The following is a 12,853-nucleotide window of genomic DNA, read 5'->3' on the forward strand; positions in this document are numbered from 1 at the left end:
GGGTCTCTAGGATCGCGCCCTGAGCCAAAGGCAGGCGCCAAACCGCTGCGCCACCCAGGGATCCCTCAGGCAATAGTTTTCAAATCAACAAAATATAAGGAAAATTTTACTCCTTGCTTCCAGAAAAAGAATTGTAAGAAAAATTATAAAATAGGAGAGAAAAATTGTTATTCTTTGCTATAAATGTGTCAAGCACTATTTTCCATCTTTTCTGCACCTAACCTAGCAAATGAGTTACTCATAGCTATTCAGCTATCTACTGTTTTTGTTCATTTAAAAAAAATTTTAAGTTCTATACCCAATGTGGGGTTTAAAACTCATGACCCTGAGATCAAGAGTCACACACTCTGACTGAGCCAGCCAGGCACCACAGGTTATCTTCTTGAATGAGTTTTGGTAGTTTTGTCTTTTTAAGGACTTTGTCAATTTCACCAAAATTTATTGTCATAAAGTTGTTTGCAAAATGTGTTGTTTTAATGTCTCTAGGATCTGTAGTGATACCTCTGCTTTCATTACTATCTTTGTGTCTTTTATCAGTTTGGCTAGAGGTCTATCTTACTAGTTGCATCCCACAAATTTTGGGATTTGTGTTTTCATTTTATTCAGTTAAGAAATCCTAATTTCCGGGACGCCTCAGTGGCTCAGTGGTTGAGCATCTGCCTCTGGCTAAGGGTGTGATCCTGGGGTTCTGAGATCGAGTCCTGCATGAGGCTATCTCGAAAGGGAGCCTGATGTGGGACTCCATCCCAGGTCTCCAGGATCACGCCCTGGGGCTGATCGGGTCTCCAGGATTAAGCCCTGGGCGGAAGGCGGTGCTAAGCCACTGAGTCTCCGGGCTGTCCTGTCCCCCTTACCGTAACTACATTTTAGAGTTTCCATGTAAACAGCTTATAGTTGGGTCTTCCTTTTTGCCTAAGCTGACAATGTGTTTTAATTGAAAGGTTTTTTTTTTTAATTGAAAGGTTTTTAGAGTTTCAATTTTAGACCATTTACATTTATTTATTATTTTAAAGATTGTATTTGAGAGAGAGAGATAGCACAAGCTGGGGGAAGGGCAGAGGCAGGAGAATCAGGCTCCAGTTGAGCAAGGAGCCCCATGTGGGGCTTGATCCCAGTACTCTGAGATCATGACCTGAGCCCAAGGCAGATACTTAACAACTGAGCCACTCCAGGCATCCCTAGATTTTCAGTTTTTTAAAGATGAAAAGTGTTATGGGAATGGATGGTGGTGATGGTTGCGCATTTTGAATGTATTTAGTCCACAGGCTGCGCACTTAAAAATAGTTAAGATGGCAAACTTTATCACACTAAAAAAAACTTGAAAAAAAAAACAACCCTTTTAGAATATATTCATTTGTTCAAATATATGCTGGTACTCAATACCCATACCCCCAAATATTTCAAACCAAATCTGATATGGCTTAAGACATTGTTAAAAAAGTAATCCCTACACCTAATGTGGGGCTCAAACCCAAGACCCCAAGATCAAGAGTCTTACACTCTGCGAACTGAGCCAGCCACGAGCCCTGAGTTTTGTTTTGTTTTTTTTTTTTTTTTTTTTGAAAGAATGATAAAAACAGACTGAAAGGGGTGCCTGGGTGGCTCAGTTGGTTCAACGGTTGCCTTCAGCTCAGCTCATGATCCCAGAGTCCTGGGATCAAGCCCTCTCTCAAATAAATAACTAAAATCTTTAAAACAAACAACCAACAGCAACAAAAACAACAACAAAAACAAAACAAAAAAAAACCCCTAAAACAGACTGACACATGTATTATTACTTTATTAAATCTTATTAGTATTTTTTACAGGAAAAACACAGACAAGTAGGCTACATTGAAGAAATCTTATTTTTAGAAGAGAATTAAGAAGCCTTTAAGATACTTCCAGGTATTATCTTCAGTGATGCTTCTTATCTTTATTCTTGGACTCCAGGAAATATTCAGCCCCTACGGCTACCACAAATGCAGCAAATCCCCATTTGAATCCTTTTAATAACGCACCAACAAAGGAAACATTGTTTGCAAATCCACCTGCATATCTCCAAGCTTCATTGCTAGAGGAAAAAAAGGGGAAAATCATAATCACACACAACTTACGTATATTCACTGAGTAAAACAGATTTAATTTTCATCTTTCTAACAGACTTATAATCAACCTTATATAAGTGGATCACAATGGGAATCTTACTGTGACATAAGATAATTAGGTCTATATGTCCATGATTCATATATAAAACATAAGACTTGATTTCACATTTAACAGTTATTTTTTTTTTTAAAGATTTTATTTACTTATTTAAGAGAGACAGAGAGAGAGAGGCAGAGACACAGGCAGAGGGAGAAGCAGGCTCCATGCAGGGAGCCTGATGTAGGACTCGATCCCAGGACTCCAGGATCACACCCTGGGCAGAAGGCTGGCATGCAACTGCTGAGCCACCCAGGTGTCCCTCATAGTCATTAATAACTAGACTTTTACAGAATTCTCAAATGCAAGACTCATTTCAGCCTATTCATTACAGGTCAGTTGTGTGGCTTTGCCCATGTCAGTCATTACAGCATCATTTAAAGAGGAAGTTAGAAGCTTGGATATCAAACTTTGTTCTGCCACTTAGATTCACAACCTTGTAGGCTGCAAAAATAACTTAACCTGTCAAGGCATGCTTCCTTTTACTCAATGATGATTAGTATCTACCTTATAGTGTTATTACAGAGATTAACCAGGGTAATGTATGATATTCTGGCACAGAGAGTATGTAATACTTAACATTATTTTTTTTAAAGATTTATTTATTTATTTATGAGAGACAAGAGAAAAGCAGAGACATAGGCAGAGGAAAAGCAGGCTCCTCACAGGGAGCCTGATGTGGGACTTGATCCTCAGACCGTGGGATCACGACCTGAGCCAAAGGCAGACACTCAACCATTAAGCCACCCAGGCACCCAACATTATTATTATTATTATTCCAGAGAATCCGAACTTTTCCCTGCCATAGCAGCCTGAGCTTTAGAAGACTGACCTGCTTAAAAAAATAAAAAAAGAAAAAGAAAAGAATACTGACTTCCTGCTCTGGCAATCATTTTTCTGAATATCCTGAACAGCAAAGTAAACAGAAATGAGAAAGCTCTAGTGAAAAAAAGTCTTCTCTCACAGGTAGGGATTAATGAGTAGAAAAAAAAACAAAAACCATCTAACTCTATAAATCTGACTTACTAGAAAATGAGTTAATCAAATCTAATCAGATACTCAAACCAAAGACATTAGAAAAAAAACTACAGAGTAACATCCTTCATGAACACAGATGCAAATATTCTCAACAGAATTTTAGAAAATTGGGTAGTCCAGGTGGCTCAGAGGTTTAGCGTTGCCTTTAGCCCAGGGTGTGATCTTGGAGACCCAGGATTGAGTCCCACGTCAGGCTCCCTCCATGGGGCCTGCTTCTCCCTCTGCCTGTGTTTCTGCCTCTCTCTCTCTCTGTGTCTCTCATGAATAAACAAATAAAATCTTAAAAAAAAAAAAAAAGAATTTCAGAAAATTGAATCCAGCAATATACGAAAAGATAATATGATGAAGGGTTTACCTCAGGAAAGCAAGATTGCGTTGGTATTTTAAAATAAGTAAGTCAGTCATCATATTAACAGAAAAAAAAAAAACTATGTAAGCATCTCAATAGTTGCAAAAAATCATTTAAAAAGATTCAACACTCAAGAGAAACTCCACAATTGGATGAAAGACATCTATGACCACCCTACAACTAATATACTTAATGGTAAAAGACTGAATGCTTCCTCCTCAATTAGGAACATGGCAGGGGCTCCTGGCTGGCTCAGTTGTAGAGTATACAACACTTGATCTCATCAGTGTCTTGAGTTCCTAAGTTCCACGTTGGGTGTAGAAATTACTTAAAAAATAAATTAAGAAAAAAAAGGAATAAGGCATGGATGTTAGCTCACACTACTTTTATCCATTATACTAGTAGTGTTAGCCACTGCATGAAAGAAAAAAAGTCTGTAAATTGAAAAGGAAGAAATAATACTGGTTTGAGACAAAATGTTCATCTATTAAGTAAATTCTAAGAAATCTGTAAAAAAAAAAAAACCTGCTAGACTGAAAATCTGAAGTTAGCAAAGTAGTAAGATACAAAGTTGATATATAAAACTCCATTGTATTTTCACACATTAGTAAAGAAAACTGGAAAAGTTCAACAATACCATTTATAATAGCATAAGGTATGGAATAATTCAGGATAAATTTAATAAAATATATACAAGGTTTGTTTTTATTTTTTTACTTTTTAAAAATATTTTATTTATTCATGAGAGACAGAGAGAGAGAGAGAGAGGCAGAGACACAGGCAGAGGGAGAAGCAGGCTCCATGCAGGGAGCCCGATGTGGGACTCGATCCCGGGACTCCAGGATCACGCACTGGGCTGAAGGCGGGGCTAAACCGATAAGCCACCCGGGCTGCCCACAAGGTTTGTTTTTTAAAGCAATAAAACACTACTGAGAAAATTAAACTGAATCTAAACTGTCCATAGTCTAGCAGACTCAATATTGTTAAGACGCGGGATCCCTGGGTGGCGCAGCGGTTTGGCGCCTGCCTTTGGCCCAGGGCGCGATCCTGGAGACTCGGGATCGAATCCCACGTCAGGCTCCCAGTGCATGGAGCCTGCTTCTCCCTCTGCCTGTGTCTCTGCCTCTCTCTCTCACTGTGTGCCTATCATAAAAAAATAAAATTAAAAAAAAAATATTGTTAAGACACCAACTTTCTAGGTTTTTATTTAAATTCCAGTTAGCATACAGTGCAATATTAGTTTCAGGTGTTTAACTTGTTAAGACCTCAATTATCCTCAGTTGAGCTCTGAGTTAATGCGATCCCAATTAAAATTCAAACAGCCTTTTTCTAACTTTGAAAAGCTCGTTTTAACATTTAAATATAAATACAAAGAATCTAGCTAAAACAATTAAGAAAAAAAAGGAACATAGATACTGATCCTGTAGAATAAATTGCCTAAATTATTTAATTATTCTTACCGGCCCCATGGATCCCTTAGCCCTCGTGCAGCCAGCTTCTCCTGGACAGTTTCTAACGGTGTCCCTTCTATCTTCCATTGTTTATAATCTGGAAGTTCCAGTTTACTATGGCCATGATCATGGCCATGTCCATGGGCCATGTCTAAAGGATAAGATTAACATAAAAAAGAAACATGCTGACTGTAGATATTAAATGCCCAAACATTTGTTAATGTTTTAAAAAGAGAGCCAATATAAATACTTAAAAATTCTGAGTTAATAGGTTTTATAAAACAGCATCCTATTACGTAACTAACATATATTTACAGTTAGAAAATACACATATACAAAATATAAAAAAGAAAAAGTCAATAATCCTCCCACTCAGAGAAAACCACTTACTATTTTGTTCCTTTCTGCATTATAAGAACAGCAAACATTTCTTGTGCCCTATGTGCCAGGTGCATTAAAGTGCTCTAACATGTATTAATTCTATTACTCCTAAAACAACTCTTTGACCTTAAATTACAGTTATATGTGAAGATCATGAAGCTTCAACAAGGTAAGTAACTTTCTGAAGGTAACAAAAAACAGTAAACGGTACAATTGGTTTTGAACCTTGCAGTTTGGTTTAAGAGCCCTAGCTCCTAACTTCTAAGCAATACTGTTTCTTTCTTTTTAGTCCTTTCAGTATGCATAATGAAATGAAAATGTACATACTGTTTAGTTACCTGCTTTGTTCAGATGATTCTTTTAAAATGCAGTGCTACTGTGTTTAAATATCTATGGTCACATGAACTTTTTCTGTAAAGAGCCAGATGGTAAATATCTTAGGCTTTGTGGACCAAGAGGTAAAATCAGGTAGATTTTGTAGGTAGTTATATAACAAGAGAAAATAATTTCTTTGATAAGATTCAAAGTATATAATTTTTTTAGAAAACAGGTCTGATGAAAAAATGAAATTCCCTTTTTTTGGGGATAATATTTTGCTTAACTGGGGTTCAAAGTTAGCATTCTTTAGTTAGCAAATTTATTCCAAATGTTCATATGTAAAACCTTCTTACTTCATGGGCAGTATAAAAACAGGCAATATGCTGGATTTGGTCAGCAGGCTGTAGTTTGCTGACTCCTGAACTGACCAAAGAGACCTTAGGACCCCTAAGGCTCCTTAAATAAAATATGCCTGTAATAGTTATAATAAAGACTTCAGTTTTACTAGTGATTTTTTAAAAGTTTATTTATACTCTCAACACCCAACATGGGGCTTGAACTCACAGCCCCATGATCAAGAGTCACATGCTCTATGGATAGAGCCAGTCAGGCACCCCACCAGTATTATTTTTATAGATAATGTAAAAATAAACTTTAGTTCAGTCCCGATTTAAATTACTATGAATTTCAAATTAAGGGTGTATGAATTAATACCCCCTTTGTATAAGGTTAGCAGTAGCAATTCTATAATCACTGCTCTCCAGAAATAAAAACCAAACCAAATAATTACTACCATAATGTCTGCATTTATAACCACGAACAGGCTCAATAATAAGGCAGGGCTCTTACACGGCATTTTAGAAGACAGAGGTAATTATTAGATAGTGTATACTAAAGATACATCATGTGAAATGTTGATTCCATTAAACAATAGTTCCCAGAATATTGTGGGTTTAAACATAGCAATTCTGACAAATTAACCAACACTTTAATATTTAGAAATACTAGGATAATCACAAAACATTATTTCAATGTTTTTTACATTTAAAAAAGAATGAAACCCAGTAACTACCAAACACAAGTTTAAAAAACATTCACAATTGCAAATGAAACATTTGATCTATTATTTCATTATTATTTGGTGTATTCAATAATATAAAGGAAAAAAGTTACCGTTTCAGATTTCAGGCTGACTTTTGAGATTCAATACATTATAAAAGAAATAGTTTTAGAAGTGTTTAATTAGAAGGACATCTTGGCTTCAAACCATGTTTAAAAAAATTTGTTTCATTTTAAAAATCTTTAAAAAGATTGCAAGACAAACTCTTATTTTGGCAAATATCAATTCTAGAATGCTAACCCTAATTGAGTATTAACATACTTGGAAAGGAATACAAAACAAATGTCAAAATCTTTTGATGAAATAGTTTGATTTTAAAAATATACATGGAGGGGCGCTTGGGTGGCTCAGTTGGTTAAGTGTCCAATTCTTTTTTTTTTTTAAAGCTTTATTTATTTATTATTCATAGAGACAGGGAGAGAGAGAAAGAGAGAGACAGAGACAGAGACACAGAGGGAGAAGCAGGCTCCACGCAGGGAGCCCGATGTGGGGCTCGACCCCGGGTCTCCAGGATCACGCCCTGGGCCGAAGGCAGGTGCTAAACTGCTGAGCCACCCAGGGATTCCCAAGTGTCCAACTCTTGATTTCAGCCCAGATCATGGTCTCAGGGTTTTGAGATCAAGCCCTGCGTCAGGCTCTATGCCGGGCAAGGAGCCTGCTTACGATTTTCTCTGCACCCTTCCTTAAAGAAAACAAAACAAAACAAAAAATTATATATATATACGTGTGTGTGTATATATATACACATATACATATATATATATGGGGGCATTACCATGTATGAAGGCTATTCCAAACTTACAATATTACTATGTTCAGAATATTAACTTGGGAGATAAATCTTTGAACAAAAACATGAAAAGTATACATACTAATTTCTAATTTCCTTTAACAAAATCAATGTGTTTTCTCTTCTACCTCCTTAAAATATTTCAGAAAGCATCCCTTTATAGTCATTGAGTAAACAGAGTATCTCAATGACTTTTTAGAAAGTTGAACAATACAATTTCTAGAGAACTTTTCATTTTCTTTCAAAAAATCATTTCTTTTCAGGGCGCCTGGGTGGCTCAGTGGTTGAGCGTCTGCCTTTGGCTCAGGGTGTGATCTCCAGGTCCTGGGGTCGAGTCCTGCTCCAGGCTCTCCTGCATGGAGCCTGCTTTTCCCTCTGCCTGTGTCTCTGTGTCTCTCATGAATAAATAAATACTTTTTTTTAAAGAGAATAATGTCATTTATAGTACATGTAATTTAATGGTTTATTAATGACTTTCAGGTATATATCCCAACCACTCCTCGTTTTTATACTTGTGACTAAGAACACTAGAAAATAAAACAAACACAAGTGACTTTTAGTGTCCCCTCCAGTCCCTGCACCTACTTATATGGCAATTTAAAAAATAGTAATCACTCTAAAAATGGAAGTAATTCTGTAACCTGCTTTTTTTTCTCTTTAACGTGGTCATAAACATTCACAGTAGGAAAGCCTTACTATTGCGATTATCCTATTATTTTACAGTGTTTCGATTTGGGGCCGTTGCCTTTATGCAACTCAAAGGTCGCAACCAGAAAATACACGGCGGGGGGTTTGCGGGTGGGAAAGTAGGAAAAACAGCACATGGACTTAACTACAGTAATTGTCACCGCATCCTTCTGCCAAGGGCCCTTCTCTAACCCCAGGACTTCATTGTTCTCTAGTGCTAGTTCTTTGATCCCCTTCCTCGAGGTTACAGACTCTCAAGACGGTTCTCCACTTAGTCTCTCCCTTTTCTACAATCCCCAGAACAGTGTTTCACGGTTACTCCTGATCAAGAGGTGTCCCACCACCTCTAATTTACCTGACAGCAATCTGACCTCTCACGACACTCAAGAGTCAATCCTCCAGCCCAAGCCAAGCGGAAACGGAAGTTGTCTCTCGGAGTGCCTTACGGCAGGAAAGCAGGAGAACCGTTCAACCGTTCCGCACCGGGCCACGGATTCGTGGACCGACGGGAGAGGAAAACACGAAGGATGCTGGAGTTCGACATTTTTTTCCGCGCATCTGTGCATCGGTGGTCTGACTGAGGTAAGAGTCATTGTGCAGGACAGAGTGGCAGGGCAGAGGCGATGTTTTCCCCGCTCGGAGGCCGGAATCCTTAGACGCCGTACAGAAGGGCGGGCCGCGAACATGCTCCAGCCAATGAGGGAGGCAGTTTTTAGAGCGTGGAATCGGCCAATGGGAAGGCTGGTTGTTGCGCTGCAGTTGGCAGGCTGCTGCGGGAGGCGGTGGCGGCAAGAAGCCGGAGGCAGCGGGGTGACAGGTAGGCGGCGGCGCAGTCTTTGCGGGGCGCGGAGTGCTGGGTCAGGAGGGCTTTTTCTTCCTCTCGGGCTGCAGGAACCCCCAGAGGGGATGGGACGAGGGTGGTCCGGGAAGGCGGCAGCTGGAGTGGCGGTGGTTCCGGAACCTCGCGTAGACCAGGTAGCAGCTTGGGAGGGCGGTGAGGAGAAGGCAGCTGAGGCGGGGGGAGCCCGGCGTCGCGGGGCGACGTGGGGGCCCCGGGCGGCGGGGGGCTGCGGTGGCAAGGGCCGAGGGAGGAGAGAGGCGGGAGCACGACGCTATCGTGAGGGCTGGAGGAGTTCCTTGCACGAAGCTCCGAGAGAGGAAAGGACGCGCGCGGCATTGCGGGCACCGGAGAGAAATCCTAAGATTTGCTTCTTAGGGTCATTTCTCGAGGTGGGAAGGTGCGTGAAGAGACGCCTATTTGCTGGCGGTCAGAGCCTCCAAACTCTTTATGGCTACATATTATGTAACCCTTGGCTATTATTTACCTAAACAACTAGGTTGTCGCTCTCGGAAGAGGAGGAAGGTCTTGCAGCCTCTTGATGTGTCAGAATAGTGTTTTTTTTTTTTTTTTCCCTCGTTGGTTTGCGTGCTCCCTACCTTGGCAGGCTCCGTATAGGTGAAGCAGCACGGAGCAGCGTCAGGTCGAGCTTATCCCGACTCCGGACTTGGGTCGAGAGAGGCGTCGGTGTGAGACGAGCAGCCAGGGTGGTGTTTTGTAGTGTTTATGAATTTATTTGTTTCCAACGGTCAGTGCTGATCACAAATACTTTTTGTTTGTTTGTTTTTGTTTGTTTGTTTTTAATCTTCAGGAAAGTGGAGAGCCTCAAAAACCTATAGTAGGAGGTAAGTGCGAGTTGCAGAAGGACTAGAAATTTAGTTGTTAGGGTTTCCCTCCCCCCCCCCGCCCCCCACCTAAATATTGTGGATGTTAGAGACCGTGAAAATCAGGTGGTGGTGGTTTTTTGGGGCATAAGGTAGGGGAGAAGAAGTCCTCTTTTAAGTAATATGCTCTTTTACGCCTGATAAACCAGTTGCCTGGAATAGTTATGAATGATTTCTTAGGTTTAAAAGAGTATGCTCTTGGAACCTCTCCAACGGAGGTTAAAAAAATGTATTCATGGACAGGATTAACTGTAAATTATCCTTTTTCTGAGTTTTTACAACTGCACAGTGGAATAGAGAATAAAATAGGAATTCCATTCAGTATGTGTTTACCGAATCACAGACTGCCTTAAAAATGAGGTGTCCTAGCACACTGGGAAACTTTAAAGACGCATCATAAATTGCTAAAATGTAAGCCTTTGGCTGAGAAGATAAGGACTAACGTAGTGTGAGCACGTGTACGATTTTCGTTTTTGTATTAGCGATGATTTAGTATATCCCAGAGCTTAAATGAAAAGACTCTTGATTTTCCCTCTAAATATCATTTGGTAAAGAGAGGTAGATCATTAGAGTTTGTACTGAAATGTTTAACCACTGAAATATTTATCAGTACTTCAGTCAAAATTTTTGATTCCCGGTGTTTTCCTTGGTCTTTTTTACCTTTTTGCAAGAATAATACTGTCTCAGTCTCAAAGAATACTGCTGTAGGTGCAGTTCTGTGGTGTGAGTACCTGCAAACAAATCTCTGCTGCTTGTGCAGGGTGGTGTGAGTGTGTGCCTGTGTGTGCCTGTGTGTGTGTGTGTGTGTGTGTGTGTGTTTCTTATGTAACCAGCCTGCTAGAGCTCTTAGAGAACTAATGGCTGATTTTGAACGGCCAGTAGGTGTCATCGTAGAATGCAACAAAGTTGAACATTGAGTAGGAAATTACCAACTGATTTAAGAAACGCCAGTCAGAATTAGAATATAATAATAATTGGCCTGTTATTATATAAATAATATATAGAAGCCCACTTTCCTGACACATTTCAGTATTGGAGCTGTTTATAGGAAGTTGAAACACTGGCTTAAAGAAGTATAATTTTTTTTTTTGCTCTAAAACGGACCTGTAGAGTTTTTAAAATCCAACTCTTAAACCATCTTGACATGCAATTTAGATTTAAGTTTGTTTGATTTTTTAAAAAAATTTTAATACACAGTTTTGGCATTTAATAGTAGTTTATTAAATTCTATAATTAAGATTTTCAGCTTGACGGAGCTTTATAATAGAAAAAACAATGCTATATAATAAAAAAAACTAAAATGATAAAATATGGAAAGAAAGTCTCCAAATTATCAGCTGCACCAAAAAAAGTGCTTTGTTGTTGTTCTTTTAAAGCAAGAACAGAGGAGTTTCTATCTTTCATTCTGTGGTTTCTTAGTTTTTTTGATGTCCAAAATAGCTTCTTTTTATATTTTTATCTGGCTACTAGACTATGTGCCTTTCTCAGGATGATGAACTGGATATTTGTCATGGTCTAAAATACAACATCATGAATTCTGGAAGGAGCTGGCACAGAAAGCTTTTGAAGGTTGCTTACAACTGGTGTGAATACAGCCGGTTACCTGCAGAGCCTTCTTCTAAGCTCTTGTCTCTTTGTAGCTCTGATACTTTGCCTGCTGTTGATACAGTGTTAAAAAAAATTGAGTTGGACCTAATTCAGGAATTCTCATTGAGGGTAGAGAGTTACATATGTATCAGAATAATCTAGGAGTTAAAAAAAAAAAGGCATACACACATAACTATTGTCTCCACTTCCCTTCAGAATCTTGTTGGTAGGGGGAATGTGAAGAGAAATAGATATATTTTGAAGGAAAAAACATCTCCTGGGTGATGTGGTTCACCACTGGCTTCCATGTTAGAATTATTGATCTAATTCATGGCTCTCATACTTGTGGTATGAAATAGCAATGGTAGTTTTCCCTTGAAAGAAAAGGCTGCTAAATCTACCAATATTCTTATAGCTCAATAAAATTTCACCATTTAACATTATAGCTGGGCTAGAGTCTCTAACCAGGAGCTGAAGTTGCCAGAAATAAAAATTTCCTGACTGTTTTGGTTTGATTTAGTTTTTACTTGGTAGTCGCTATCCATAAAACAAACTAATTTCTTCCACAATTCAGACCTGTGCTAATTTGCACAGATATTTAGTGATAATCTTGTTTTCTCTCTCTTTTTAAAAGATTGTGTTTGTTTGTTTATTTATTTATTTGGAGAGAGAGAGAAAGCGAGCCAGGGAGCACAAGTGGGGGAACAATAGAGGGAGAGGGAAAAGCAGGCTCCCCACTGAGCAGGAAGCCCCACATAGGGCTCAATCTCAGGACCCTGGGATCCTGACCTGAACCAAAGGCAGACACTTAACCAACTGAGCCACCCAGGGGCCCCTTTATCTTGTTCTCTTAAAATGTCTCTGAAAGCTATCTAGTTTAAGAATTAAATAGAACTGGAAAATAAAAATTGGAAGTTTTCTTGATTAAAGTTCTTTTTGTGATATTGCTATGATACAGTGAAAATATACATTTATCTTTTGTGTGAACATTCATTCATATATGTTAATATGTTAAAAATTGGAACTTTGAATGTGTTGACTTTGACATGGGCCCTGTTTAGAAATTCCTGGTTCATTTTTACAAAGTTTGAGCTTTTCTGTTTGGGTCTCTGCCATGGAGACAAGTATGAGAAGAAGTAGATGAGTAGACTAATTTTGGAGGAAGATGTAAAAACTCAATTATGTAATATATTAAGAGGTCATTCTATAAATGACTTTGATCATTT

The 12,853-nt window shown here is 38.8% G+C and overlaps 2 protein-coding genes across 45 annotated transcripts in view; one reads left to right on the plus strand and one right to left on the minus strand.

Annotated features, from left to right (window-relative positions):
- Positions 1–1,760: 1,760 nt before the first annotated feature.
- Positions 1,761–8,793, minus strand: NDUFB3 (NADH:ubiquinone oxidoreductase subunit B3). The gene is made up of 3 exons (XM_026002560.2): positions 8,674–8,793; positions 5,032–5,173; positions 1,761–2,053 (listed from the first exon to the last, which is right to left on the minus strand). Exons 2-3 carry the CDS (start codon positions 5,169–5,171, stop codon positions 1,897–1,899), a joined length of 297 nt encoding a protein of 98 aa, XP_025858345.1. The 5' UTR covers positions 5,172–5,173; positions 8,674–8,793; the 3' UTR covers positions 1,761–1,896.
- The window catches only part of HYCC2 (hyccin PI4KA lipid kinase complex subunit 2), a 79,518-nt gene continuing 75,410 nt past the window's right edge, over positions 8,746–12,853 (plus strand). For 7 of the 44 annotated variants that reach the window (XM_072742698.1, XM_072742707.1, XM_026002567.2 and 4 more), the window contains exons 1-2: positions 9,043–9,135; positions 9,968–10,001. The gene's annotated coding sequence lies outside the window, so the exon portion shown is untranslated. Of the gene's footprint in view, positions 8,901–9,033; positions 9,294–9,379; positions 9,557–9,967; positions 10,002–12,853 lie in introns of those variants that run through there. The other 37 variants (XM_072742671.1, XM_072742708.1, XM_072742676.1 and 34 more) reach the window with 20 other exon arrangements.

The sequence above is a fragment of the Vulpes vulpes genome, chromosome 16 (genome assembly GCF_048418805.1).
Source record: "Vulpes vulpes isolate BD-2025 chromosome 16, VulVul3, whole genome shotgun sequence".
Taxonomy (NCBI): domain Eukaryota; kingdom Metazoa; phylum Chordata; class Mammalia; order Carnivora; family Canidae; genus Vulpes; species Vulpes vulpes.